At 40.8% G+C, this 27,939-nt stretch overlaps 1 protein-coding gene across 1 annotated transcript; it reads right to left on the minus strand.

Moving 5' to 3' along the window:
- Positions 1–807: 807 nt before the first annotated feature.
- Positions 808–19,851, minus strand: SAMD7 (sterile alpha motif domain containing 7; the record flags this gene model as incomplete). The annotated part of the gene is made up of 6 exons (XM_014846488.3): positions 808–4,283; positions 7,311–7,421; positions 13,011–13,132; positions 14,151–14,779; positions 15,899–15,977; positions 19,650–19,851. Coding segments are annotated over 6 exons (1,338 nt in total), but the record flags the coding sequence as incomplete, so codon positions are not given.
- Between the last annotated feature and the right edge of the window lie 8,088 nt (positions 19,852–27,939).

Consider the following 27,939-nt stretch of genomic DNA (forward strand, 5'->3'; position numbering starts at 1 on the left):
AGAAAACTTCCTCTCATCCCTCCTACACACAGATTTAATTATAATATAATCAAGGTAGCAATTGGATTAATAAAGTCCCTTCCAGCTCCAATAGCCCTTGATGCCATCATTTGAGCCACTGCCGTAGCCTGAAGCCAGCTATCTGTAGTTTCAGTTCCATGATTCAATAAATTCCATTGATGATATACATCTGAGTTGGGTTTTCTAATTGTGTGTGAGTCAGGATCCTGGCAGGACACAAAAGGCACGCTTGAACAAGGTTATTGGGGAGGATTTATGAAGGACCATTTACACTGGTGTGCCTGGGGTTAAGGGAAACCAAGAAGAGCCATCAATAGCCGAGAATCTTCTCATCCCTAGGCCTGAAACAACAAGGGTAGGGGCTGGTTTCCCAGAATCCAGAATTTAGGAAGAGCTGCAGCTGTAGCTGCTGGAGACGGCTGCCTGACAGGAGCTGTGGCCTTCATGAGGGAAGCAGCCTGGCCTGGAAGGAACCCAAGGAATAAATACTCTGGCCTCTCTTTCCTCCCATTCCTTGCTCTCCTGTTGGTGGTTCCCACTGGCCAAACTCAAGTGGAACCCAGAGGGAGGGGAGGCCATTTGATGCAGTCTATTGAAGTCAGCTTCACAAGACTGTTACCATTCCTAAAAAGGGCAATAACTCTTTAATAACATTGAAATTCCCAGTTGTGTTCAAATTTCTCCAATTGTTTCATCTATTTTTTTTTACAGTGTATTCAGTAGGGATCCAAGGAATTGTATTGAGTGATTTGAATCTTTAAAAAAAAATTTTATTGTGGTAAAATATATATAACATAAATTTGCTATTTTTAAGTGTACAATTCACTGGCATTAATTACATTTACAGTGTTACACAACCATCGTTACTACTTGTTTCCAAAACTTTGACATCTGCGTGATTTGAATCTTTAATATCTTTTAATCTATTGGTTTTCCTTTTCCTTCTCTCTTGTTTTTCCTTGTAATTTGTTTGTTGAAGAAACTCAGGTCATTTCTACCATATAGTTTCCCACAATCCAGATTTTGCTATTTCCATAACTGTGGTGATGTTTAACATGTTTCTCTGTCCTCTGAATTTCCTGTAAATTGGTTTTGGGATCTAGAGATTTAATTAGATACTGGGTAATTTTTTTTTTTTTGGTAAGACTACTTCATATGGGGTGTCATGAACTTCCATCAGGAGGTATATAATGTCTGGTTGTTTTTCTTCTTTTGATGTTAGCAGCCATTTATGATCATTGTCTAGGTCCTTTATTTTTCAGGGGTGCAAAATGGTGATATTCGAATTCTATTATTACTGTTTAATAGCTGTACTACTTCTCTAGATGAAAGAGTTGTATAGTGCTCCATTATATGGATGTTCATTCAGTCTGTATAAATAGAATATTTCGTAAGTCGGAAGACCCTATTTAGCAAACAAACCTTATTGTGATTGGTTTTCAAACATAAGAGAGGACTTTTTGGTTGCTATTGTGGTTTTATTCTCAGAAAGGATCTAGGGTATGCTCAAGACTAAATTAGCATTTGCAGAAAAGTTAAAAACTATTTCTACATGATAACATAAGTAAAATTTTCAGCCTCCCAAATAATTTCTGTTACTCAAATGAGTCTTTTGTTAGAAGGTATCCTGGAGCCATTAATCTGGAAAGAAAACGATTTTAGTATGCACAAGCAATTTCAGTCTCCTTTTCTTCCGGTGAAGCATGCCGAGAGCTGGGGAGAGCCTCCTTTCCACGTGTCCCCTGGTTCTTTTTTTATGCCTGGATCTAAAATTAAGCCCAGTGCTTTTCTTGGTGATAGCACATGCCAGCATGGCAGATCAGAACATTTTCTTTAGAGCAATGTTGAGATGCATCTGTTCAGGTGAATCAGTCCCCAACTCCATTGACTCTTTTCACAGGGATAAGAAACTCAAAAGTCAGCATATGGGTTGAACCACGTGATCCCTTTGCCACTAAAAATATTAGCTAGCTTTTCTTTTTACCTCCTACCATAACACCTGTTACCTCACACCTGGCATCTTGTGAAACTTCTGCCTGCTGGAAATTATAGCAGGGGAAAGGTCTTGTGACAAAACTTCTTAAAATTTTGAAATTTGGGGGCCAGCCCAGTGGCCAAGTGGTTAGGTTCATGCACTTTGCTTCAGTGGCCCGGGGTTTGCTGGTTCAGATCCCAGGTGCGGACCCACTCACTGCTCATCAAAGCCATGCTGTGGTGGCATCCCACATAGAAGAACTAGAGTGACCTACAACTAAGATATACAACTATGTACTGGGGCTTTGGGGAGAAAAAGAAAAGGAAGATTGGCAACAGATGTTAGCTCAGGGCCAATCTTCCTCACCAAAAATAAATGAATAAATAAAAATTGAAATTTGGAGGAATTATTTCTCTTTCTCTCTCTCTCCAAAGAGAGTAAACTAGCAAGTCACAAGCATATTTGACCGTATAATATAATTTTATGTCAGAAAAAACCCTCTGCTGTTTTCACATTAAAAGTGAAAGAAAGCAAAGCTCCACTAAATTAGCATGGTTTATGGGGACATGACTTCAAAACTCACCTTCCAAATCAAAAAGTGAATGTGGGTAGCATGCTATATATGTTTATGGATGCAATTTATTTTTTTAGTTATCTATTGCTGTGAAACAAATTATTCCAAAACCTGGTGACTAAAGACAACACATATTTCTTATCTCCCAGTTTCTGTGGGTCAGGAATTCAGGAGCGGCTTTGCTGGGGGCCCTCAGGCTCAGGGCTGCCATTAAGTTGTAGACAGGAGCTGTATGGTCATCTCAAGGCTTGACTCAGGGAGGAGCCACCTTCAAGTTCCCTCATGTGGCTGTTGGCAGGCCTCAGAAAATTCCTTTCCAAGTTCAGTCACGCAGAGCTCTCCACAGGGCTGCCTGGAGACATCGAAGCTGGCTTCTCCGAGAGCAAGGATTCCAAAGACAGTGAGAGACGGCACCCCAGATAGAAACCGCAGAAGTGACATCCCATCACATCTGTCATATTCTGTTCATTAGAAAAGAGACAATACATTCAGCTCTCCCAAAAGGAGAGGGGATTACACAAGGCCATGGACACCAGGAAGCAGGGATCATTGGGGGCCATCTTAGAGTCTGCTTAGTACAGTTTCTTTATTTTAGATATCAATTTTTAAAACGGAAAATACATTCTCATAGCTAGAAATTCAAAATGTACAAGAGGGCATGTAGTGAGTCTCCCTTGCACGCCTGTCACCCAGTCCTCTCCTTCAGCAAACTCTCCTCAGTTTCTTGCGTATCTTTTCAGAGGCTTCCTGTTAATGTGAAGTTGAAAAAAGTCATACTCCACAGAGTACGAGCAGAAAGCCACTTTAATCCTCTCCCTTCCATCTTGCCAATTCAAACCTGCTTTGCAGAGATAAGGCTGCCCCAGCGCTTGGGTGAAACATGAGGTGGGTACTATGACTTTTCACCTCCCTCTCAGATAATGAGTCCTCCAGTTATTTTTAGTCATAACATAGTTTCACATCAGAAAGAAAATGCCAAGTAAGAGTCAGACACTGAATTTTAAGGTTAAAGCTTCTGCCCTTCCCTCGCGTGGGCCTCCTCCAGCCTGGAAGCCTGTAACTAGATGAGGTGGAGCCTGTGGTCAGCTTCTTTATTTCTCTGCTTTGTACTTTTCCACTTTCTCTTCATCCTTCTTCTCACTCCACTGGGTTACCTTTGTCTCTTTCTGGTTTGAGGGATGGGAAATGAGTGAAAAGAGGTAAGGAGCTCTTTTTTTCAGTATCGTCTCTTTTGGCTTCATAGATTTCCTCATGGAAACATCCGACTGTAGCTTTTTTGATGTTTGCAAATTCTCTCCTTCGTTTAGCATTTGTTTCCAAGGATACGCCTCCAGCCACTTTGTGCTGAGGTCACTTCAGGAAGCCTCTTGGGCAAGGCCTCCTCCAAGACAGCTCTGGGAGGGCTGGCTTTCTCTTCCTCTCAGCCTCCGTCTGGTCCCGGGAAAACCTCAAACACCCTTCAGAGTATCCTAGACGCTTTGGAAAACTGATTAAGACTGTTCATGCTTTTCGAGGGTTTTAATTTCTCATACTATCTCGCTCAGTTCCCTTAGGAATTATTATATCTTTGGAACAAGGCATGTCAAACGTATCACCCCAGGAATTAGAATCCAAAACAGGGAATGTATCTGCTGGTTGATCAAATGCTTGTCTTGTATGGGCAGGAAGTGAAAGACTTTTCTTGTAGAACATACTTTCCACATGCTGAGATACCTTTGAAGACAAAATAATGAGAGTAATTAAGTCTATGAATACTTTCAATAACCTAAGGTACTCTGCTTAGCCACGGGTGGCAGGGATGCTGAGGTAATTTCAGGCACAAGGCATCTGTATAGTTGCGGGGGACTTGATTCTAGGATGTGGTGGGCTTTTTCTTTCTCTCAGAATCATACAGTGTTTACTGCTGAAAAACTAGATATCGAAGTGGTAGTAACTTTCCAAATGCCATTCCTGGTTCTGCCGTGTTTCATCTGTACACACAATTATTTCCCTCTGAGTTCACTCCACCTCTCCTTTTTCCAACGGTCCCACAGGAGGTCCCACAATAGGTCCCACAGAGACCCACTCCACCTCCACCAACACCCAGCCGGTCCTTCTCCTGGCGGAGGCTGGGATTCTTTAGGCAACCTCAGCACACAGCTGGCTTTCAGTTGGCTTAGTGCTGAGACATAAACGAGGCTGCTCTGGGACTTGGTGTCTCTGTACTAACCACTGGCCTTCTCTACAAACCTGACCCTAAATGGGACCTGGAAGATTTCTGTGTTGTTCACATCATCACAGCTCAAACTCAGCTTCCTTCATTCTGGGACTATCTGAGTTCTCAAATTCCAATAACTTCTTCTTCTCCTGCCCCTTTCCTTGTGTGCCAAGTTCTGGCCCAACTTCTAAGTTTCTGCTCTGGAGGGTGGGTTTCCTTCTTCTTGGCAGGGCTCACTAACGTGGAATTTTGCCCTTGATTCCCATTTTGGAGATTGAGACTTTCTTATCTTACCTACTGATGAACTCCTGCCTGCTCACCTCTGGGTCTGTCAGATGTTACTCAGAACCTTCCAATTCTACTGCTTCAACTGGATCCCCAGAAATTCCCAAGGACTCTAGAACTGTTCTGTTTGGTTAAACATCTGGCATCAGCTGGACTGTCCCCCAAGCTTCAGTGGGAGTCCTGTCCTGTTACGCTGGTAAATGGAGCCTGGGATGTATCAACCCAATTGGGCTTCCTGGAGGCACTTACACATATCAGATGGGAGCACAGGAAATGACGACAGCCTTGTGAAAATGGTATAGAGGGTAACACTAGCAGCAAGTGAGGAGGAATTAAGAATGACTTGGAGTTGGCCACATTATAAGGATAAAAAAAAAAGAAAAAGAAAAAAAGCCAACGTGATAAATCAAAGCCAAAGAAAATTTGATTTGAGAAAAATCCATGCAGTGTCATTGTAAGTATACCAAGATATATAGTATCCTCACTAAAAAAAATAAGTTGTTTAAAAGTGAATGCCATATTGTACCAATGCTAATTTCTTAGTTTTGACAAATGTACCACGTTATGTAAGCTGTTAACATTAGGAAAAGCTGAATGAATTCTCTGTACTACCTTTGCAACTTTTCTGTATCTAAAATTATTCCAGAATAAGAAGCTGGAAAAAAGAATACCAATGGAAACATTAAAGTATTTGCACTAGAAATAACTTCTTTACCCCTAAACATTTTGGGCAAATAAAAATGGTTTTTGAAGGACATTTTGAAATCTCAACTGCTGGCATAAACATGTATTATAAATGGATAGAGTCCTGTATAAATTCTGGGAAGAATTAGTTGATGCTTTTTAGTTTCACTTTCAGGAATCTCATTCTTTCAACAGATAATTACTGCCTATTATGGGTCTATGGGCATTTCTAAGGATACATCAGTCAACAAAACAGATAAAGATCTCTGCTCTCAGGGAGCTTACATTCTAGTAGGGGCAAGGGGAAATCAACAATAGACATGAATATAACGAATAAGTAAACTACATGGTATGATTGAAGGTGGTAGGTGCTATGGGGAAAAAGAGAAGAGCAGAAACAGGGATAGCAATAGGATGTATGGGGGGCTGGGCTGCATGCTATTTTAAATAAAGTGAACCCTGTGAGCCTCATTGAGAAGGTAGAGTAGAGCAAAGATGAAAGAGATGAGGGAGCAAAGCAGGATGCTGTCAGGGGCAAGAGCATCCCAGGCAGAAGGAATGGCCTAAGGTGGAGCAAGCCTTGATGTTCAAGTAGCATCCAGGGGCAAGTGGGCAAAAGCAGGAATCGAAGGGGAGAGAAGTGGAAGATGAGGTGAAGAAGGTAAGGGTGGTGGTGGGTGAGAAGGAGTGCAAATAATTTAGGACTTTGACTTTTACTCTGAAGGCAACAGGCGGCTCTTGCAGACTTTTGAGCAGAAGAGTGACATGATCTGTCTTATGTATTCAAAGGATCCTTCTTTACTGCTTTGTGAATAGGCTCTGGCTAGGCAAGGGCAGAGCAAGGAGAAGAGTTAGAAGGCTGATGCAGTAATCTAATAAGAGATGATGGTGCCTTAGTCCAGAATGAAGCAGTGGAGGTGATGAGAAGTGGTGTGCTGGAGCTGGCTCATTCCTGCCCTTGAGCACCAGTTGTTAAATTTTTAGGAAATCTGCAAGCCAGTTGTTAAACATGCCAATACTAAAAATTAAATTATATGAACTTACAGTTAAATACGCTATATTGAAAACTAAAGTAATAAATAACCAAACTTATCACTTATTAATTGTTTCTACCTAATTGCTTTACTATTATTATTATCTCTGCTGTTGAGGTTGTTTACACCTGTTCTAGCCATACGGTGAAAATACTCTCAAACGGGGTGCTGCTGGGCATCTCTTCCCACTTCTGTCTTCAGTGACGTTACATTAGGAGTTTGTCAGCCACGCTGGGAGTATTTACACTACAGAAATGGACAAATGCTACAAATCAGGGTTCATTTTTGTTTTTAAAGAGAGCTGGTTGTTAAACATTTACCAGCACACTTGTGTCTTCCCAACTACACCTAGGAATGAGTACCACTGCCCCATCAAATGTTTTCAGGTTCCTCCACTTCTATCATGTCCCCACCCACAGAGGAGAAACTCTTAATAAAGAGGTTAAATAGGTATTATTCATATTACGACAAGATAAAAGTAACACATTTCTCTTAAGTTTAAGACCATTAATGTATATTTAGTTATGAAAAATCTCCTACCTGCGACTGGATCTTCAGTGCTGGCCCGAGCTTTAATCCCATGGTGCTTCGAAGATGCTCCTCTGTGAGTAATGGCAAAGTTTCTCCATCAATTGCATGATCTTTAAATACCTTATTAAATACAAAAGGTGTTAACTTTGTCTAAATGCCTTTTAAAAAAAATTCTAGTTTTCTACATAGATATTTTAGTTTTGGAGGAAACATTAAGATTGCTTGAGGATGACGTACAAATTGGTAAAATTTCTTATTTTCAGTTATTCTCTCTTCTGTGCTCCAGCAGCACATTGTTTGTGTTCTTTAACAACCTTTGGAGTGATAATTCTCTGTTTATAGAACCAAGTTTCAACCTGGAATAGTTATTATTTGAGGTCAGGGCCATGCCTTCTTTGCCAGTGTACGCAAACACAGTGGCTGGCACACAGCAGAAGACATGCAATAAACATTGCTGGACAAATCGGCGAGTGGGCCAATAGTCTGAGTAAAGGGATGTGGGTAAAAACCATTGCAAACAAATTTCATCTCTCACATTTCTAGGTGCTGTGCCCTCCGTCCACTGCCTTACACGAACGGTAAAGGGAGGAGAGGAAATGCAGGTGAGAGCTGTCATGCTGGAACTTTCCAGCAGGGCCTGTTTGCTCTGACTGTGCAGTGGATGTGAGCATGCCTTCCTTTCTTCCAGAAACTAGGAAACCTGCTGGTGGACAAACGTTCCAGGCTGGTAGAGATGGGCAGAAAAGACTGCGCAGATTGATAGTGCCATCAGTTCATGATCTCCAACTTCAACCTGCCTGGCTATCCTATAGTTACTGATGAGCTTTCTCTTCTTTCTGTTTCAAGCTTTATTCCCACTCCTCAGACTTCAGACCCCCCCAGAATCCTCTCTCATTTTCAGCAGATCATATAACTTCCTAATTTAAAAAAAAAAGAAACCAGTAGATAAGAACTTCCTCTAATTCTGCCCAACAAACCTAAAAATCGACATTTTCTCCCTCTGTCCTGATATGGTGGAAGAGAGGCCCCTCATTGTTTAAAAGCAATCTCTCCACGTAGGCTGTGGGTCCTCCCTTCTCCCACCTTGGGGCTCCACTCGATAGGTGATCCCTTTTCTCGTTGTCGGTCTCTCCTCCTCAGCTGGCTCTTTCCCATTGGCATTTAAGCAAGCTTCCACCATCATTAAATAAGCAATAATAATGAAAATACACACATGCTTCCTCACTCCGTCTCTAGATACTGCCCCATGTCTCTCATGCCCTTCCCAGCCCTTTTTCTCATGCTCCCTGTTTCCACGTTCTTACTTTGCAGTCAGTCCTGTCTCAAGGAGTCTGACTTCCACCCTTCCCAGTCCATTAAACCTGCTCTCCTCTGGGTCCCTGGTCTCCATTGTTACCAAACACATGGATATTTTTCGGTCCTCATATTTCTTATGCTCCTGATTGCATTTGACATTGTTGACTGCTCCTTCATGAAAAATGCTCTCCCCTTACCCACATGAGGCTTCTCCCTCCTGGGTACCCTCTGCCCTCTCTTTGGCAGTCACCTTTGTGACTACTGTTTCTTTGTTCATCCTTATGTGTTAGGATTCCTTAGGCTTCTGACCCAGGTTCTCTTTGATCTTCCCTATTCATCTCAGTCTCTGTCTTGGCTTCAGTAGGTGTCTCTAGATACTGAAGCCTCCTTAATGTACACCTTTAACTTAGAAGCTGAATCATGCCAATTCTGTCACTTAGATAGTGTTCTTATCTGCCCATCCCACTGCCCCTACCCTGGATCAAACTCCATTATTGCTCATCTGAGGAGGCTTCCCCATTAGTCTTGTCCCCTTTAACTTATCTTCACAGAAGCAACCTAAGCGACCTATCTGAATTATAAAGCTAATCATGCCACTCCTGCTTAAAGCCTTCACTGCCTCCAGGATAAAGTCATAATCCTTCACTGGATCTTCAAGGCCCCTTCTCCCACTCCAGTCTCCTGTCTTGCCATCCTCATCTCTCCCACCTTGGCCCTGGCCCTCTGGCCACTGGGAACTACTCTTATAATCCCAACTGTGCTAAATTCTCTCTGGCTCCTGGTCCTTGCTTAGAAATTGCTCCTTTGCCTCCGTCTCACCTAACATCCCCTCAGCTGGTAAACTTCTCTCTGTCTGATCTCACTTTTGATGGCTCTTCCTTCAGGAAGCCATGAGGCCCTCCTCTGTGTTCCCGCCATTTCCGAACTTGCCCTTTCAGCATGGTCACACTGATTTGGAATCCTTTCCTGGTGTCCTTCTTCTGGACTATAAACTTCATGAGAAGAAGAACCATATTTGTCTTGTTTCCACTATGTGTTCCATGCCTTGGAAGGTATGCCTCAGAACTGGCTGAAAGATAGAATCTTCTTGGGAAGTTTCTGTATCAGGAACTTTGTGTTCTAATAGATTCTAGTTGTTCACAAACTACATTTGTTAAGTATTTCTTTTCCTATTTTAATTAAGTAAATCATAGAGTGGCTAATATCAATTAACTTACTTTGGGCTAAAGCAAAAAAAGTTGACTTTGGGTTAGGCTTATAGCCTTGGGGAACTGTATGATTTAGCTTAGATTTTTTGAAATATCAAGAATAACTTAAGGATCCCTTTTACCACCTTTGAGAACTCCTAGGGGCCCAGATACTGAAAGCATATGGCCCAATATCCTCAGTGTAGAGTAATTACAATGGAAAGAGCTAGATTTGTGGTCACATACACATTTTTCAAGTATTCATTCTCTTAACTACCTTGATGCTCAGTTTTACTCAGCTGCAAAATAGGGTTAATATCTTCTTTGTAGAATTATGGTATAAATTAAATTTAGAACATAGTCTAAACAATGTGCCTAGTACAGTGTCTGGCATATAGTCTGTGCCCAACAAAGAGTAGGCATTATTATTATGATCTTTCATAAATGAGAGAACTAATGTAGCAAAAGTGGAGTTGCCCAAGAAGCACAGCTTGCCAGTTGGAGAACTTGTAAAATAACATATAGTTTATGATTCTGATCCAGGATTTTGTCTGCTTAATTGCATTGCCATTCAGAAAGAGTAGTACTGATGAAAATAGTTAAGTATATTAGTGGTAGAAATTTTGCTTCATTTCTCTTTCCTTTGTAGAGATTCCACTGAGCAGTGAAGGGACCGTGAATGAGCATCCAAAGAAGGAGACATCACAGGGCTACATTTTCAGGCGGAGGTAGGTTGGCAGCCAGGGCCTGAAATGTGTGAGGGCCTAACACCCAGCCACGGTGAATGACCCTGGGCCTGAGGCAAAGATGCAGAACATGCCACTGTCACTCAGAAGATGTCCCTCCCCATTCGTTCTCACAAGAACAGTTTAGGTCAAGAGCACCAGATAAATGTGCACATATTTTTAGTAATTTCAGTTATTTTTAAAGTGAGAATATTTTATCTGCCGTGTTCTTTGAACTAGATATTTACTTAGAACAAGCAAAATGTGTTGCAGGGTCTCTTGGATGTCCCTAAACAGTTGAGCCACCAACCTTCTCTCTACATCTATTTAAAAGAGTTCATTTGCATGGGGCCTTTGGGTTTTAGTTGTGTTTCTTTTTTCCTAATTTCTTTTTCTACTTATAGGAGGCAGGTGGTGGGAGGTTGCTGAGTAGGCACTTAAGACAGAGGTGAGGAAGAAGAGGACTGGAGTGGGTGGGGGGAGACGGTGAGTGTAACCCTGACTAGTTGCAGGGGCTGTGAGTAAAAACCGACTGGAACATTTTACACAAGTGTCCTTGTGAGAGTTGTGCACAAGCTGTGCTGCTTCAGGTACAGGTACCCTGTACCCAGGCGCGTCCGGGGGTTCCACCATTTCTCCACAGAACACTGTCACTGAGCACGGCGGGGTCGTGCCCAGCAAAGCAGTGGCATTCTGGAAGTTGATCTCACCAGCAGTCACTGGGAGGGAACAGACTTTAACAAGGAAACAAGAGCAGGACTTGATCGTAAACATATTTGAGAAACACCTAGAAATAATTGTACCCCTTCTTGTGGCGGGGACGGGAGCACTGACATCCTGTTGGTGAGAGATAATGAGTCAGCAAAGTTTGGGGTATTCGTGTTTATGTGACTTCTGTGTACCCACAAGAGGATGTTTGGGATGATAAAGTATGAAATGCATGTCATATTATTTACTACAAGAGTGGTTATTATAAACTGCACTGTTATGACTCTGGATCACTGACTGATTAGGAATAATGACAGTGGAAACAGATTCTATCCATCAGAAGTCAGCACTTACACGTTCATTATACACAGGGTTGCTTGTTTCTGGCTGTTATCAGAATTTGGTAACTTCATTGTACTGGTAGTTGATGGGTATTTGAAAACGGCATGGATAAATTTAAAAAGCGATTGACCCACGGTTAATGACTAATAATATAGTTATACTTATTGAATAGGAGAGAATAGGACAAAAATTTTTATCAGGTATGCAAAAAGACAAAGAGGGTGACTTGAGGAATACAACTTGCTTCAAAAGTAAATTGAGGTCCTGCTCTCTCTAAGAGCCTCTGATATAATAATGAAATTAGCATTTATTGCGTACTTGCAAGGTGCCAGGCACTCTTTATAGCTTACAGCAATCCTCTGAGAATGTATTATACTGTTATCCCCACTTTACAGACGATAAAACTGAGGCACAGAGAAGGGAGGCAACGTGTTCTAGGTCACATGTCCAGAAAGTAGAAAAGCTCGAATTTGAACTTGTACTTTCTGGTTTCATAAGCCATCCTCTTAATTACTACCCTCTATAGAATTTTTTCATAAGTCCCATAAACAGAACAAAAAAAGAAAGAAAAAAAGAATTGACAGCATTGCACCAAAGGAAAATATTATTACAAAATCAAGATTTGAAAACATCAGTTAATTGTGATGTTGTTAAATCGTAATGCCCTCTCCTTGCTTTCTTTTCCTTTAATTTATAAGCCTAAGATAATGACACCAGAGTTAACAGGCACGGTCTTGCTTGGAACTGTGTTATTAACTCACTTGAGAAAGTAAACTATACACATGAAAATGTAACGTTGACATAAATTTCAAAAAGTTGCCAAACCATGATTTTTGTTACCAGTTTTCCCATACAAGTAAAACTAGTCTTCTTCCCAACTGTCCTGACAGTTCATTATAATTTAAAAAATAGTATTTATCTACCAGATTGAATTATAGGTGTGTATGCTTTTTTGTACACTGCCCCAGCATATAGAATTTAAAAATAGTTAATTTCTACTTTTCAGATCTATTACCTTCGTGTCCTTTAGAATAAAGTATATATTTCTGTTACCTATTATGAGTAGCCTAAAACTTCTAGTACAGAAGTATGTGCCCCAAAAATATTTATTATACAGACAAGTAGGAAATGTAGTAGACACTTCTCATTGTTTTCGGATGTTTGACCTCTGAATCTCCTAATTTGGGAAGAGCTTCCACCTCTGGGAGTCTTAACGGAAGAGAAACTAAACCCAACACTGCTTTCCCAGCCTCCCCTGCAGCTGGGGTGGGGCACACGACCCAAGCTCCACCAATCAGAGGCTCCTTTCCTAGGGTAGTCAATTATGTAAAAAGGGGGAGGTTATTAGGAATCCTCTGTAAAGGCAAAATGCAAGTTTGACAGAACTTATTATGAAGGAAATATACTTCAAAGTGTCTTACTTTTATGAAAATACTTAAATTTTAAGTCACCTGAGCATAGTCCGAGCAACCTGGAAGGCCACTAATGAAGTTGTGCACGTCATTCACGGTCCATTTCTGAATATCTTCATCCAAAGCCAGGTTCTCCCCAGTTGTAAGCAGTGAGTGTGTTCCTTTAAAATGGAAAGGAAATTATTTGGTGGTATAAAATTTCCAAGGAAATGGGGGAGACTAAGGCACAGTTTTCTGTATAGTTACGTTAATTTCCTGATGTTCTGTTACCATGGAGTAGTCTTTTTATATAGATCTATATGTAAACTCCTTAAAAGATATTGAGTTACTGAGAGATGTTTTCTGAAAAGCTTAGCTGTCTCCTTTCTTTTCTTCCTCTGAAGGATCTTTACTGACAGCATTAATGTAGATAAACAAGTCCCAGAACTGCTCCAGCTCCTCTCAGATTCCAACAGAAACGCCCTGTGGATTTCATTCTCCAGATTAACACTACCATGTTCCATGACGTTATGTAGTTTATCACGCTCTCTAGGTGATGCAAGAATTTAGTTACATTTTCATCAAAATGGCAAATTAACACTTCGTAAGGGAAGCGGTTGGTATGATGATTAGATTATATACACTCCCAAATCCCTGTGTTTTAAAATATTTTTATCTAAAGAAGTTCAAGAAAACTATTCAGTGTGGTTTTTTTGGGGGGGCGGGTAGTGCATCAATACTTTTAGATTAGAAGGTATCATAACAGTAATGGGCACTGAAAGTTAATGCTTCCGTTTAATCGTCTATTTTTTTCTGCATTTAAATACAGAGGAAATAAAATTTATACTTTTAAGCAAGAAGCCCCTCTATTTTGGGTTGAAGAGATTAACAGTACATTAAATTAAAATTCTAATTAAAAATTCTGGTAGGTTTTCCCATCCTTCCTCATACTTACCTTCCTAGGCTTTGCTGAAAATTCTCTGTATAGCAATCTATAAATAGAGACAAGTTTCACTGACATGGGTGATTGGAACTAACGTATTAAAGTGACTTCAAGAAGAGGTAATTCTAAATAGGAGTAAGAAAAAGAAGTATAAAAAGAAACACAATGGTTACAGTTCACTATGTCATAACGTAATGGACTTGATGAACTGTGGTTCATGAGGATCTGCCATTGACCATTGGCCTTTGGACAGCTACCTGGCAGAGACGGCAGAGGAGCTGGAGGACAAGCCTCATTCTTTTCACCACAGGCTGCAGAAACTTGATCTGAAGGCTTCTCTTTGTCACTGTCCCAGGTCTTTGCTTCCAGGGAAGTGCCATGAGCTCCCCAGGGTTTTCTCTGGGTGAACTCCAGCTCTCCACAGGTGTTGGCAAGAGCTGTACTTGGCTTTTCATTGGTTTTGCTGGACTTCTGACTGTTGAGAACTTCAGTTTCTGGGTCTTTTGCGTACTCATCCTCTTCATAGGGAATCGCATGAGTCTGGCCTAGGGTTTTTTCTTCTGCTTGACCTTTGGAACTCTCAGTGTCACTGTCTAGAACTTTCTGATTCCCTGTACCTCTCCTGAGATGACGACGTTTCTGCCCCCAACTCTCTAGAAAGCGTGGACCAGTTGTCACTAGCATGGGGTTTCCCTGAAGGTTTCTCAGGGTGCTTCTGTGAAAATGCAGGTCACTGGCAGGGAGCATGCTTCTGCCATGGTAGGTGGCTGGGCCAGCTGGGATACTGGACCCACAGAGGAATGGTATCCCCATGCCCCCTAGTCCCTTGGGATTAACTTTTTCTATTCTCCTTTGCTGGTAAATGGCATGCATTTCCATTTCCATCCTAAAAACAAAACAATATATTTTATACAACCCAAGAAAACCATTAGAAATATAATTTTAATGGCCCTCTGCCTTCCCTAAATGAGCACCTATGATTTTCCTGTGAGTCCTCGCACTACTTACCTGAAGTCTGTTAGGTGGAAACACAAATCCCCCACAAAGCCACCGGGAAAGAGAGTTTGGAGTAAGATCTGAGGGGGGAGAGTTTGGTTGAGTCTCACAATGGACGTCCAAGGCCAGTCTTTAGAGCATTACCTCTAATAGACGTGGCACATTTAGCCAGTGTGGGGATAGTGCAAGACAGGGTTGTTTCTGGCCAGAGATTAATCCTCAAAGAAACTAAAGTTCTGGGAAGAGGTTTATAAAACCCTGCAGTTTTAGTGGAACTCGAGAAACACAATAAGTTCAATGCAAGTCTCAACTATTACAAATTAACGCTAGTGGCAGGGGTGGGGGGAGGGGGAGGACTTGTTGGTGTTTTTGCTTACATTACTTTGCTTATTGGTCATCATCTGGACCCGTTAAGGTTCAGCGGTGAGAAGATTGACTGATGCCTTCTCTCCACCCCCAGCCATACCCTAGTCATTATTGCTGAGCTTCACTACAGCCGAAGGCCACTGCTGGGCTGACACGGCACTGTCTGGGCTCTGAGGGTGTAGTCTGAAGGGGGTTGGCAAGCTTGGCTCCTATCTTTGGGCAGAACTGAAGTCATTTAAGACAGAAATGCCAATATGAATTTCAGAGGAATCACAGCTAGGCATTTTAACTATGAGACATTGACACGGTATTATGATCTGTGGACTTAGCTTCACTGTGGAATTTCTAACCTTGCTTCATCCTTAACCAAACTGTGCACATGTTTGTATATGTTTCTCTTTGTAATATTCCTGAAATACTTTTTGTAAGTAATCAGTGTGTGTGTGTATAAAATCAGTGTGTGTGTATATATATATATATATACACACTCAAACATAACAATATATACAAATAGAACGTTATGCAAATATAATGAATGCATGTATATATAAAGGAATATATATATTTTATATGTATATATAACAAATGAATAAACAAACAAATGAATGCATAGAAAATAGATAAAACAACATTGCTACGTTACCTGGCAATATGCTGCCTTTGAATCATCTCATTCCTTCTAGCGATTGCCTTTATGGATTCAGGTGGTAAAATGCCCCAACCTTAAAAAAGAAAACCACCATCCCACCCCACAAACAAATTAACAGCATCCATTTGAAAATAATGAAATAAAATATAATGATTTAAGACAGTATCTGCAAAAAACCACCAGCTGAGCGCAAGGTTGGAAACAGTATCAGATCATTGCCGTTGAGCATTTTAGAGCCACTTTGCTAATGGCATGATGACAAGAATAATTTTTTTTCTTTAAGTATGGGTCTCATGATTGGTGATGTTTTCCTGCCATACTTTAGAAGGAAAAAAGATGAAACGAACTATGATCTTTCCGTCTGTTGCTTTTGAAATAAAACTCTACAGCTTTTTAATTTTTTTGGTATGAGAGGAATTAATTGATCTTTTACAAAAAGTAACTCAGTGCTTCTTGATGCACTGAAATGTCTGGAAATAAATGCAATGACTTAAGTGGATAAAATATAAAGTTCTCTATGTGGACTTTTTGGTGCATCTGAGGTAAAGACTTTTTCCAAAACTATTTCAATGGAGTCGGGCTGCATTACATTCTTTGTTTGTGTGAACCTTCCAAAAAGTCTTGAAATAATGGCAGCAGCATTGCCAGAATTCAAGGCTCTATCCTTGCCTGGTAACTTCATGCTTACATCGATCTTTTTTTTTTTTTGGACTCCTAATGCACTTAGCGTCTACTGGTGCTCCTCAAACTATCTACGGTTCAGGACCATTTTCTTCTTTTTAAATTTCCAACCCATCCTGGATTGAAACTTTTAAAAAATACAATAAAATGATTTTTTCGAAAACCGAAATGAGAACAAGGACAAATATAAGCATGATTTTTAAAAATTACTAGATTAACAGACATAAAATTGCCTTGTTAAATTGCTATAACAGTTTCTAAGCCCTTACTCTCTATTTATGCATTTAATTGTACAAACCCCTCACGACCCGCACAGGTCTGCAGACCACACTCTAACAATAACAGACACACAAATTGTACTTAGTATACATAGTTTTGTTCAAAGATAGTTTTGCTTGTTTTTAAAGATTGGCACCTGCGCTAACAACTGTTGCCAATCTTCTTTTTTTTGTTGCTTCTTCTCTCCAAAGCTCCCCTAGTACATGGTTGTATATTCTAGTTATAGGTCCTTCTGGTTGTGCTGTGTGGGACGCCACCTCAGCATGGCCTGATGAGCAGTGCCATGTCCGCGCCCGGGATCCGAACCCGAAAAACCCCGGGCCGTCCAAGCGGAGCGCACAAACTTAACCACTGGGCCACGGGCAGACCCTCAATGATAGTTTTTCGTATGTAAATCTGTTCTCCCCAGCAACAGGGTAAGTATCATGAAGTCTAGAATTGTTTCTTTTATTTGCTTTGTACCAAGTTAGTAGAGCTCATTAAACTCCTAATAATAATAACCTATCTTGCCATAAGCCATATTACAGCTATCTTTTTTAATGAGATTCTTTGTCATTTGTAAAATTCAAAGGTTAGATGAGGTGACCTCTAAAAATCCTTCTAACTCTAACACTCTATATTTTTATAGTTCAATGGCTTCAACATATTCTCCTTTAGACAGCTGGCATGCATAAAACTGCCAACCCATGGCGTAACACCCAAAGATGCGGAGAAAGTCTGCATAAGAAGTCCAGTGTAGAGGATGCAATTCTAATTACCTGGATTTTAGGACTCTGAAACCTAGACTCATCAAACCTATTTCAAATTTTTTTCTCTTTCCCAAAGATAATATGCAACTTAGTGCTAGTCCAGTTGTAATAATCCACTCTTTACCTAATATCCCAATTTTTGAAATAGATCTCTGTCCTAGTTTCTATTTTGCTAACTTACATAGTAGCTCAGTTTCCATGGGACTGAGGCCCTACCTTGCCCTTGCTTACCCTCCTACAGGTCAGCCTTGAGGTGGGAGACCTCACCTATGTCCCTGGGACAAGGGGTCAACCTGTTTATTTGTATCGAAATATTGGCAGTTTCTGGATTCTTCATCACTAAGGAGGACTCAGAGTCAGCAATGCAAATATTTCACTGGTCTATTTATCTGTCGCCTATAACCTTAGGCTATAGATTTACTGGATTCTTGCTGCCAGATGGGGCTTCCATCCAGGATAGCTGTTGGACCTGTCTTCTGTGGTCCTTGGACCACTCCAGTGGCTGTGTCTAGTTTCAGACTTGGTCTTTGCTTAGATGCCCAGTCTCATTGCAGTGGATCCATGCACTGAGGTAGGGAACATGCTCAAATCCAGGCGGGCCAGTGTCTTCACTGGTCCTGGCACCAACCATATTTGTTTTTGTGTCAGAATTTTCACTCACATTGTTCCTATCTATTAAGAGTTGTTGGAATTGAGGAGCAGGGACAAACAGAAACTCATGAATATAGTTGTGGGGAGAAAAGATGCATCACCTTGATCTTCAATATCGTCAGGAAATTCTCACCTCCTATTGTCTCTTGAGCCCCCACCAGTCATGTTTTCACTGACACCACTGTACTGAAATTGCTCTTATTAAGATCAGCAGTGACCTCCACATAGCTAAATCTAATCATATATTCTGGGTCTTCGTCTTACTTTATCTACGAACGGCATACTTGACACAGTTGCTCACTCTCTCCTTAAGACACTTTCTTCCGTTGGCTCCCAGGCCTCCATAGTCTCCTGGGTTTCCTCCTACCTCACTGTTCTGTTGCCCCTTCTATTTCTCCCTTGCTTGTTCCTCTTCTTCTTCTGGACCCTGTTGTTATGTGCCAGGGATCATCCTTTTAACTATTAGCTATTCTCACATTATAGATGACCTCATCTAGTCTCGTATATGCTGATGACTTCCAAAATTATATCTCCAGGCTGTCCTCAGAAGTCCGCCCTGAACCTCAGCTGCTTTTTTGACATCTCCCATTGATTGTCTACTAGGCATATCAAATGCAATCTGAGCAAAACTGAGCCTGTGATATCTCTCCCACCCCAAGGTCTCTCTTCCTCTCACAGTCTTCCTCAATTCAGTAAATAGTAACTCTACCTTCCTGATTTTTGAGGTCATCCATAACACCTCTCCTTTCACATCCCATATCTAAACCGTGAGAAAATTCTGTTGTTTCTACCTTCAAAATAATTACAGATTCCAACCAATTCTTAGGATTTCTACTGTCACCACCCAGGGCCAGCCCATCAAAATCTTTTGACTGTTCTAATAGCACATTAACTTTCATCAGTTTATACCCAGAACTTTGATCCTATCAAGTTTGTCCCCAACACAGCAGCCAGAGTGGTCCTGGTAAACATGTCAGACTATGTCACTCCTTTCTTGAAAGTCCATGAAAGATTCCCCTCTTACTCAGAATAAAAGGCAAGACCTCACTACAACCTATCAGGAAATATATAAACAGCTCCAAGCCCCTTTAACTCTCAGATCTCATCTCCTCAAGACCTTATTAGTTCCTCATGTGTAAGATGAGACCGATAGCAACATTGCAGATTTTCATGTTATTCGTCAGTAAAGTGATGATTGGAGGAGTTAAGCAACTGATCACACAGTGGTGGAACCATGATTTAAACCTAAGTAGCAACTGCAGAAACTACAAGGATAACCACCATGCAGTTCTGCCTCCAAAATCAACAGTGAATTTGAGCACAAGTTTAATGCAGCCATCCAGTTCACTGGGGCTCCGCAGAGGGGAGCCATCTATTGCTCTTACCTGAGTAGACACGATTGGACAGCAGGTTCGGCATATTTGTATTGGGTAGACTAGATGATCCAAATGGGGAAGGAACACAAAACTGTCTTGGGTCAGTGGGCGCTACAGTGGAAGGCAGTAAATCCCTAGGGAAAAAAGATACAAGGATAGATAAAATGAAGATGAAGTTATACAAAATTTCCGTTGCATAGGCAGTGAAATTTTTTTATTGCCATATGGGATTCTATCATCTCTTCCCCAAATGAAGTACCAAAGCCCTGCATTCCTTCTTGCAGGTCTCTAGTCTCTATTATTGGTTTAAGTAGAAAGATGGTAAGAAAGATTAGGAGGAAGGACCCTACTAAGGAAGGATCGACCCGGCTGACAATGCAACAGAGAAAGCAGGAAGGGAAAGCTTTAGAGATGTCTGGAAAAAAAGATCTAGTCAAATCAATACTGCTCTATGACTTTCCATGACCAGCATACCGTTCTGGCCACAACAGTCTTTTCTCATTGAATGGACATACTTTGGCTCAGTGTCTGACTACCTGGGTAGACAATCTATTTCTTTGCCAAACTTCAGTGATCTCTAGAAGTCCAACTTTATTGTTCACACTCCATGAACAAAATAAATAATGGATTTTACTTTCTCCTCAGAATGTCAAAATACTCTAAAGAAGGGAAGAAAGTGTGCAAAGTAAGTACTGATAATTTCACTTTTATTGAAGAGAAAAAACTGTTCTATCATAGGAAATCCAGAGACCCAATTGTTACGGACTAAATTGTGTCCCCCCCCCCGACCCCCAAATCCATATGTTGAAGTCCTAATTCCCAATGTGACAGTATTTGGAGATGGGGCCTTTAAGGAGCTAATTAAGGTTAAATGAGGTCGTAAGAGTGGGGCCCTAATCCAATAAGACTAGTTTCCTTCTAAGCAGAGGAAGAGATCCCAGGAGTGCAGGCACACAGAGAAAAAGGCCTTGTGAAGACACAGGGAGAAGGCAGCCATCAGCAAGTCAAGGAGAAAAGTCTCACCAGAAACCAACCCTGCTGGCACCTTGATCTGGGACTTTCAGCCTTGAGAATCATGAGAAATAAATTTCTGTTGTTCAAACCCCGCAGTCTGTGGTATTTTGTTATGGCAGCCTGAGCAGACTCCACCAGTGTTTACAGCCACACAAGGCTTGTCACATAGTAAGTGCTAGTTAGCTATTTGCTGAGTGACACATATGTCAAGCACTCCTCAAAGGGGAAGTGATGGGAAGTGTGTTGAAGGTACAGCCAGCAGAGTATCTTGACATGGGTTGCTGAACCACAGTTCCCTGAAATAACACTAGACAATAAAACAACACTGGGATTAACATTGTTCAAAAACTTGATTATTCATTTACTTCTTTGACCAGAATATTAAATTGGAGAGAAATACCTATCCACAGTTGGAGGTTCAAATGGTGAGGGAACCAGTGGGATCCTCTGCTGCCCCAAGGCTGTCAATAAGGGGTTCACGGCCATCATTGGATTTATCATCAATATCTCTCGCCACTGATGGAGTTCTAAAAAGAACCCAATAGATACGTTAACAAATAAGTCTACTTTTTGTGAACTATTTGAATTATTCTTGAACATAATGAACATCTTTTGTATTTTCCCAACACTTGTGAAAACTAGCTACACCAAGCTTTTGGTTACAAAAAACACCCCTCTTTGTAAGCACCAGATACAATTGTTGAACTCAGTATTTTATCAATGTGCTCTTGGAATCTGCTGCAGAGTTCACAGGTAATACCATACCACGCTGCAAGCAATAATAAAATTAAACCGGCTTTGCAAGATTCCAGAAATGCCAACTTCCTTTCTTATGCCTTATTTTGATTTTTATATATCCAGAGGCACAGATGCATATTTACTCCCATATGTTCAATCTTCGGAAAAATACTCCTATCTAGCTGATAAGATTAAAACAGAAAAGAGAGGAGAAATCCTCTTAATGGCTAAAAATATATCTCATTAAAGTGGCTACAGGCTGACTGCATGAGGCTGTATCTAACTAAAGTAAGCGACCAAGTTATATGCAAAAGTACCCAAGCATAAGCATTCATAACTTTATCTTCAGAACCTGGTGATCAGAAAAAGGGACCATTGTTAAAGGGATAAAATTTTGCCTTACATTTTCTTGTTAATTATTAATATCCTTTGAATAATTTTAAATATTAAACAAGTACTAGTCAAATAGATCATTTTAGCTTCTCCTTCATTCTCAATTGTCACTTTTTAAAAAAAATCTGAGCTACCTACAACTATGTTTGAAAACAAGAAAATGTTCTGCTTTTCAAAGTAATGATCTTTCTTTCTTGGGTGTATATTTGATTTAATTCTGAAAATAGTTAATACATTCATATGGTTCAAAAACTAAGAATATAATGGTATTTAAATAAGCAATTACTTCTTTAGCTTCTTTTCAGACCTAAACTTACTGATGAAATTGGAAATTCAAGTTCGTGGGTCACCTAACATTGGCTTTCACCATTCATATATATATATATGAAAAAAACATATAAAATAAAAAATATGTATATTTTTTTCCTTCTTGCCAAAGTCCCAGGGCATGGTTATATATCACAGTTGTAAGTCCTTCTAGTTCTCTATGTGAGCTGTTGCCACATCATGGCAACTGACAGACGGATGGTGTGGTTCTGTGACGGGGACATGAACCTAGGCCATGGGGTTGAGAGAGAACTTTAACCAGTAGACCATCAGCGCTGGCTCCATATGTTTTTTTAAACTTTCTTTATGTGGATTTATTTTCATTGCATTTCTGCGAGGTCAGTGTAACTTCCTCTCTGACGGTGGTCTTAGAGAGCCTAGTGACCAGTCAAGATTAGAATAAAAATATCTGCCAGGTGCCAGCCAGCCACAGTAAGAATGCCAATTAAGAATACAGACCAGGTACATGTCAGATACTGGCTTGTGACTCTGGTGAGGACACTGCTCCGTGGCTTGAAATCTCAGGTCCTCACCTGGGATTCAGCAGCTACCTTCCTCCTAGTCCATTACACAACAGAACAATGCGGGACACGACGTGGCCTTTCATTTCATGAACTTTGTGTCGCGAATTGAGAGTCTCTGGCAGAAGTTTGAACTTACCCGCGAATGAGGTAGAATCTCTGAAGCTGGAAAATAGAGTGCTCATCTTGCATTTTATGTGATGCCTGAGACAAATTAGGAGGAAGCAGAAAGAGGAAAGGGAGCGGTGCAGAATCTCTCCAGGGCAAGCACTGCCTAAAGGCTGACCACCCTACTTCCTCACACAGGTCACCTTAGGGAAATGCCATGGAGATTAGTCACCAAAAGAAGTAGAGACTGTCTTACTTCAGGATTCCCCCAAAGCGGACCTGAGAGAGGGACTAGAGTGGAGGTAGTTTATTTGGGAGGTGATCTCAGGAAGCCCACATGAGGAAGTGAGAAGTGAGATCAGGAAGGGAAAAACCAATAAATGGTGAGTTTCCACTGTGGGCAACCCTGCTGGCACTCTCTGAGAAATCTTGTGGTAAACACCTCAGGATTGTCTCAATGTAAGACAAACAGTTGGCCATTACCCATTGATCTCTGTCAGCCACTGGTGGTGGGCACAATTCTCTCCTACGTTTGGGTTATGCCTGAGCTAGATCGAACAAGAGCCTATGGTGCGGGAGAAAGCCATCACTGAGAAGCAGAGAGGCACAGGTGCTTGAGATGGGAAATGGCCTCCATGGTTGAGGTGTACTCAGAAGGGGGCCAAAGGGATACGGGTAGGACAGCAACAGTGTCCAGTGCTGTTGAGGCCATGTAGTTACCTTCTAATGTCATCCCACTAGATGGTTGGCACAAATGCCTTTCTTCTGGACTACCAGGTTCGCCAGGCATAGGTACATTGCTACGCGGCTCTGTAGGGTCCATTGTCTGCAACAACACAGCAGGATTTTTTTCAACATTAGTCAGGCGTTCAGTGAAAGAAATGGGGAACTGAAGGCTATCAGCCAACGGAGATGAAAAAATAAGGTGTTACAAACGAGTCTCATCTAATTTAGTATTAGAGCCCTCTTTGACACCATACTGTTCTGGATTCCATGGCGCTTGGGTCTGGCTTTCTTTTTGCAATGCCAGGGGGGTTGAATGTAATCTACAAAATTTTGTTACACTTCTGATAATGGTAGTTTACTATTTTTTAATTAATCCACCAAATTGTTACCTAAAATTTAAACTATTCCCAAGTCTGGGGAAGTGTCCCTAAGTCATGGAGGTCCTGGGGAGGACAACAAATCGTTGATACCTGCCCCATCTGAATGTTGTAGCTCTGGGATCCACTTGGCTTCCCCAGTTTTTTTTCATATTCATACTTGTGAGCCAGTGCTTATTTATTTATCACTATCATATCTATTGGTGCTCAAATTTTCTTTTAAAAAAAGTCATTGCTTGGTGCTATAGACTGAATGTATCCCCCTCAAATTCCTGCATTGAAACCTGATCCCTAATATGATGGTGTTTGGAGGTGGGGTCTTTGGGAGGCAATTTAGGTCATGAGGGTGGAACCCTCACAAATGGAATTAGTACCCTTAGAAAAGAGACCCCAGAGAGCTCCTTCAACCCTTCTGTCATGTGAGAACACAGTAAGAAGATGGCCATCTATGAACCAGGAAGCGGGTTCTCACCAGACACTGAATCTGCTGGTGCCTTGATCTTGGACTTCCCAGCTTCCAGAATTGTGAGAAATAAATTTCTGTGTTTATAAGCAACCTAGACTATGGTGTTCTGTTATAGCAGCCTGAATGGACTAAGATAACTTTTTTAATGTTACTCCTGTTATCTTTCATATGTCCCCAATTTTATATATATATATATAATAATTATATATATATTTTAATAGACTTTATTTTTTAGAGCAGTTTTAGGTTCACAGCAAAATTGAGTACACAGTATGGAAAATTCCCATATACCTCTTCTCCACACATGCACAGCCTCCTCCACTATCAACATCCTGCACCAGAGTAGTACATTTGTTCTAATTTATTATAATTGATGAACCTACATTGACACATGACTGTCACGCAAAGTCCACAGTTTATCTTAGGGTTCAGTCTTAGTGTTGTACATTCTGTGGGTTTTGACAAAGGTAAAATGATGTGAATTCACCATTATGGTATCATACAGAATAGTTTCACTGCCTTAAACTAGATTTTATATGTATATATTTTGTGTGTGTGTGCGTGCGAGGAAGATTGGCCCTGAGCTAACATCTGTTGCCAATCCTCCTCTTTTTGCTGGAGAAATACTGTTGCTGAGCTGACATCTGTGCCAGTCTTCCTCTACTTTGTGTGTGTGACACCACCACAGCATGGCTCGATGAGCAGTGTGTAGGTCTGTGGCCGGGATTCAAACATGCAAACCTTGGCCCTCCAAAGTACAGTGTGTGGACTTAACTATTACACCACTGGCCAGCCCCCCAAATTATATTTTAAAGCAAATACAATCAGACACTTTCAAGGAAATATTCTGGGGTTGACCAAATCTTTCACTTTATCAGCCAGGTAGATACTTGAAACTCCAAATCTGTGTTTCTACAGACTCACCATTTGGGGGTTACTGAGTCAGAGATCAACAGATGAGTCTTTAAATACTAAATTTCACATTTTCAGAGCGTCCTCTTCTATTTTAGAGACACGCAGACAAGTTATGCAGCAAGGTCACTTTGCTGTGGCAGATGAAATGCTCTTGGGTCAAAGTGCAGCCTGGGATATCTGTTTTAAACACAGAGGGTGCCTGGTAAGGCTGACACGGGAATGCCCTGGTGCTTAGGTTTGCATTCGGGCTGGGGCTGGATTTCTCTGCCCTAGAACTCTAATCCTGGATGCCCAGCGCTTTAGGAGGATGAAGACTGCTTAATCTCTGTCTTCAGACTCTTACCCTCAGCAAACCCCTCCAGGCAGCACACGGACGATTTAGCTAGTGCTAATTCTGTCTCAACTGATTAGGAAATAGTGGGAAGACGCGAGCTCCGTGAACTAAAGCCCTTGCCAAATCAGCAGATATTTACTGAGTCCTGCTCCTGCCAGGAACACCCACCTTGTGCACAGTAACCAGGTGCCCATTCCATTATATTCGTCTCTCGTTGGCTTTACCATGACTACTCATTAAAATCAGAACAATTTGAGTTTGGCCAACCCCAAATTTGAGCAATTATATATAGAATATTTGTTGCATGTATAATGCATGAATTCTGGGATTTTAGTCATCAAGATAAATAAATTTTCAATAACTGCTGTATTTGGTAAGTTTTTACATTTGAAAGGTAGATGGGTAAAATTAAATGTTTCTATAATTCTGAGAAAAATAAATATAAATTCTTAAATTAAAACTAGAGGGAGGGGCCGGCCCCGTGGCCGAGTGGTTAAGTTCACGAGCTCTGCCTTGGCGGCCTAGGGTTTTGCTGGTTTGGATCCTGGGCACGGACATGGCACTGCTCATCAGGCCATGTTGAGACGGTGTCCCACATGCCACAACTAGAAGGACCCGCAACTAAAAATACACCACTATGTACTGGGGGGATTTGGGGAGATAAAGCAGAAAAAAAGAAAACTAGAGGGAGATATCTTTAGAGGCCTTCTGTTTAAACTATAAAACAACCCTCAGTAGCTTCACATATTCACTATTCTAGGCGTTTTATATGAACATGAGTTTTGAAAAGCATATTAATGCTAAAGTGCAATTCACACTTCCTTCAGTGTATTTTCAGTTTTTTAAAATAATAAATGAGAAATCTTTTTTAAAATTAGGGAAGGCCAAGAGAGCTGCCCCAAAGCATTTCATTATCAAATACTCGTCGGAGAAAAATTAGCTGTGAGAAGAGAGGGGATGGTAATTTCTCACAGCTATAGTTAGAAGTGTGAAAAGTTTATTTTTATATCGAATTTAAAAAAGATTTTTAAAAAAATTATATAAAAAATTGTATAATTGTATTGACATTCAAACTACATTTGTTAATTGAAATAAAGTTTAAGGTAAGACTAGGTGAATAAGTTAGCATAAAATATTTGACTGGTTCTATTTATAGATACATATGTTTCTTGAAAAGATTACAAGGGAATTCTAAAATTAACCAAGGACTATTTCAAGAGGAAGAAATAGTTACATTTAAAATATATTCAACTCAAATGTTCTCCATGGTCATTTATCACATATCAGACAAATGACATTGCTCCTTAAAATCTGACTGTCTGATGTCACCTTTAGCCCCCATCCCACATCTTCTGCAAGGCGTCCGCCCATTCCTGGAGATTTCATCCTCATGGGCACCCTGGCTCTGAGTTTATGCCCTTGTGGGGCTCCCAGTCTACCCCTCTGCTCGCCTCCTTTAGTTGTTACCTCCTCTTGGCTCTACACTGACTCAGAATGCAGTCCATTTTCCTCAACATCCACATAAAACCACTGGTACAAAGCAACACACATGTGTAGCCTCCTTTACTGAGGTCTGGGGAGATTGGAGAGGGGTATGCCAAAAACAACTTAAAATTGAACAGCAGTCTTTTCCATTGTGAAACATTCCTCTGGGCAATTTTGACAATTCAGGCTCTGGCTTCTGGTTCTTTTTCTTGACCATCTCTCAGCTGGTACTCTAAAACAATTCTTCCCACCCACTTTGGCAGAGGCCTCTCTAGCCCTTCTCTGCCACTCTGCTCCGAGCCTTTTCTTAGCGGGCCTTCCACTCCCTATGTTAGTGAGTCTCTCTGTATCTCCCTTCTCTACCATCTTTACTAAGGAGAACTTTAGAGATTTCTTTTCTACTGGTTTGAATTACGCCTCTAATGTCTCACTTTACAAGGCAGCTGGACTTAATTTTGGTTTTAAATAACAATAAGCACTCTCTCTGTTATACTAGCACAGTATAAATGAAAATGAGTTATCACTGTAGTGGTAAGTAGTGCTACCAACAAAGACAGTACCGAAGCATTTGACAGTGGACCTAAAATATATTTGACTTTTACTAAAGGCATATACTTGAGTACTTTTCTAAACATGTCACATCACAGCGTGTCCCCCGGAAAGTGGTGCTGAAGACAGATGGCATATGCGTGCCTCCCTCACCTCTTACGTCTTTTCATTCCAGAAGCTCGTTGTCATTAGATCCATCCATGCCTTTTTGAAATGTAAAGTTCTAAGCACATTTACAAATATTGTAATGAAGAGAGAGAAACTTTTATCATCATTAAGCAAGTAGAAATTATGTAATTTTGTTTGTACTTGAATTCAACATAATTTATGTGCTACTACAGTTTGT

The sequence above is a fragment of the Equus asinus genome, chromosome 5, assembly GCF_041296235.1.
Source record: "Equus asinus isolate D_3611 breed Donkey chromosome 5, EquAss-T2T_v2, whole genome shotgun sequence".
Lineage (NCBI taxonomy): Eukaryota > Metazoa > Chordata > Mammalia > Perissodactyla > Equidae > Equus > Equus asinus.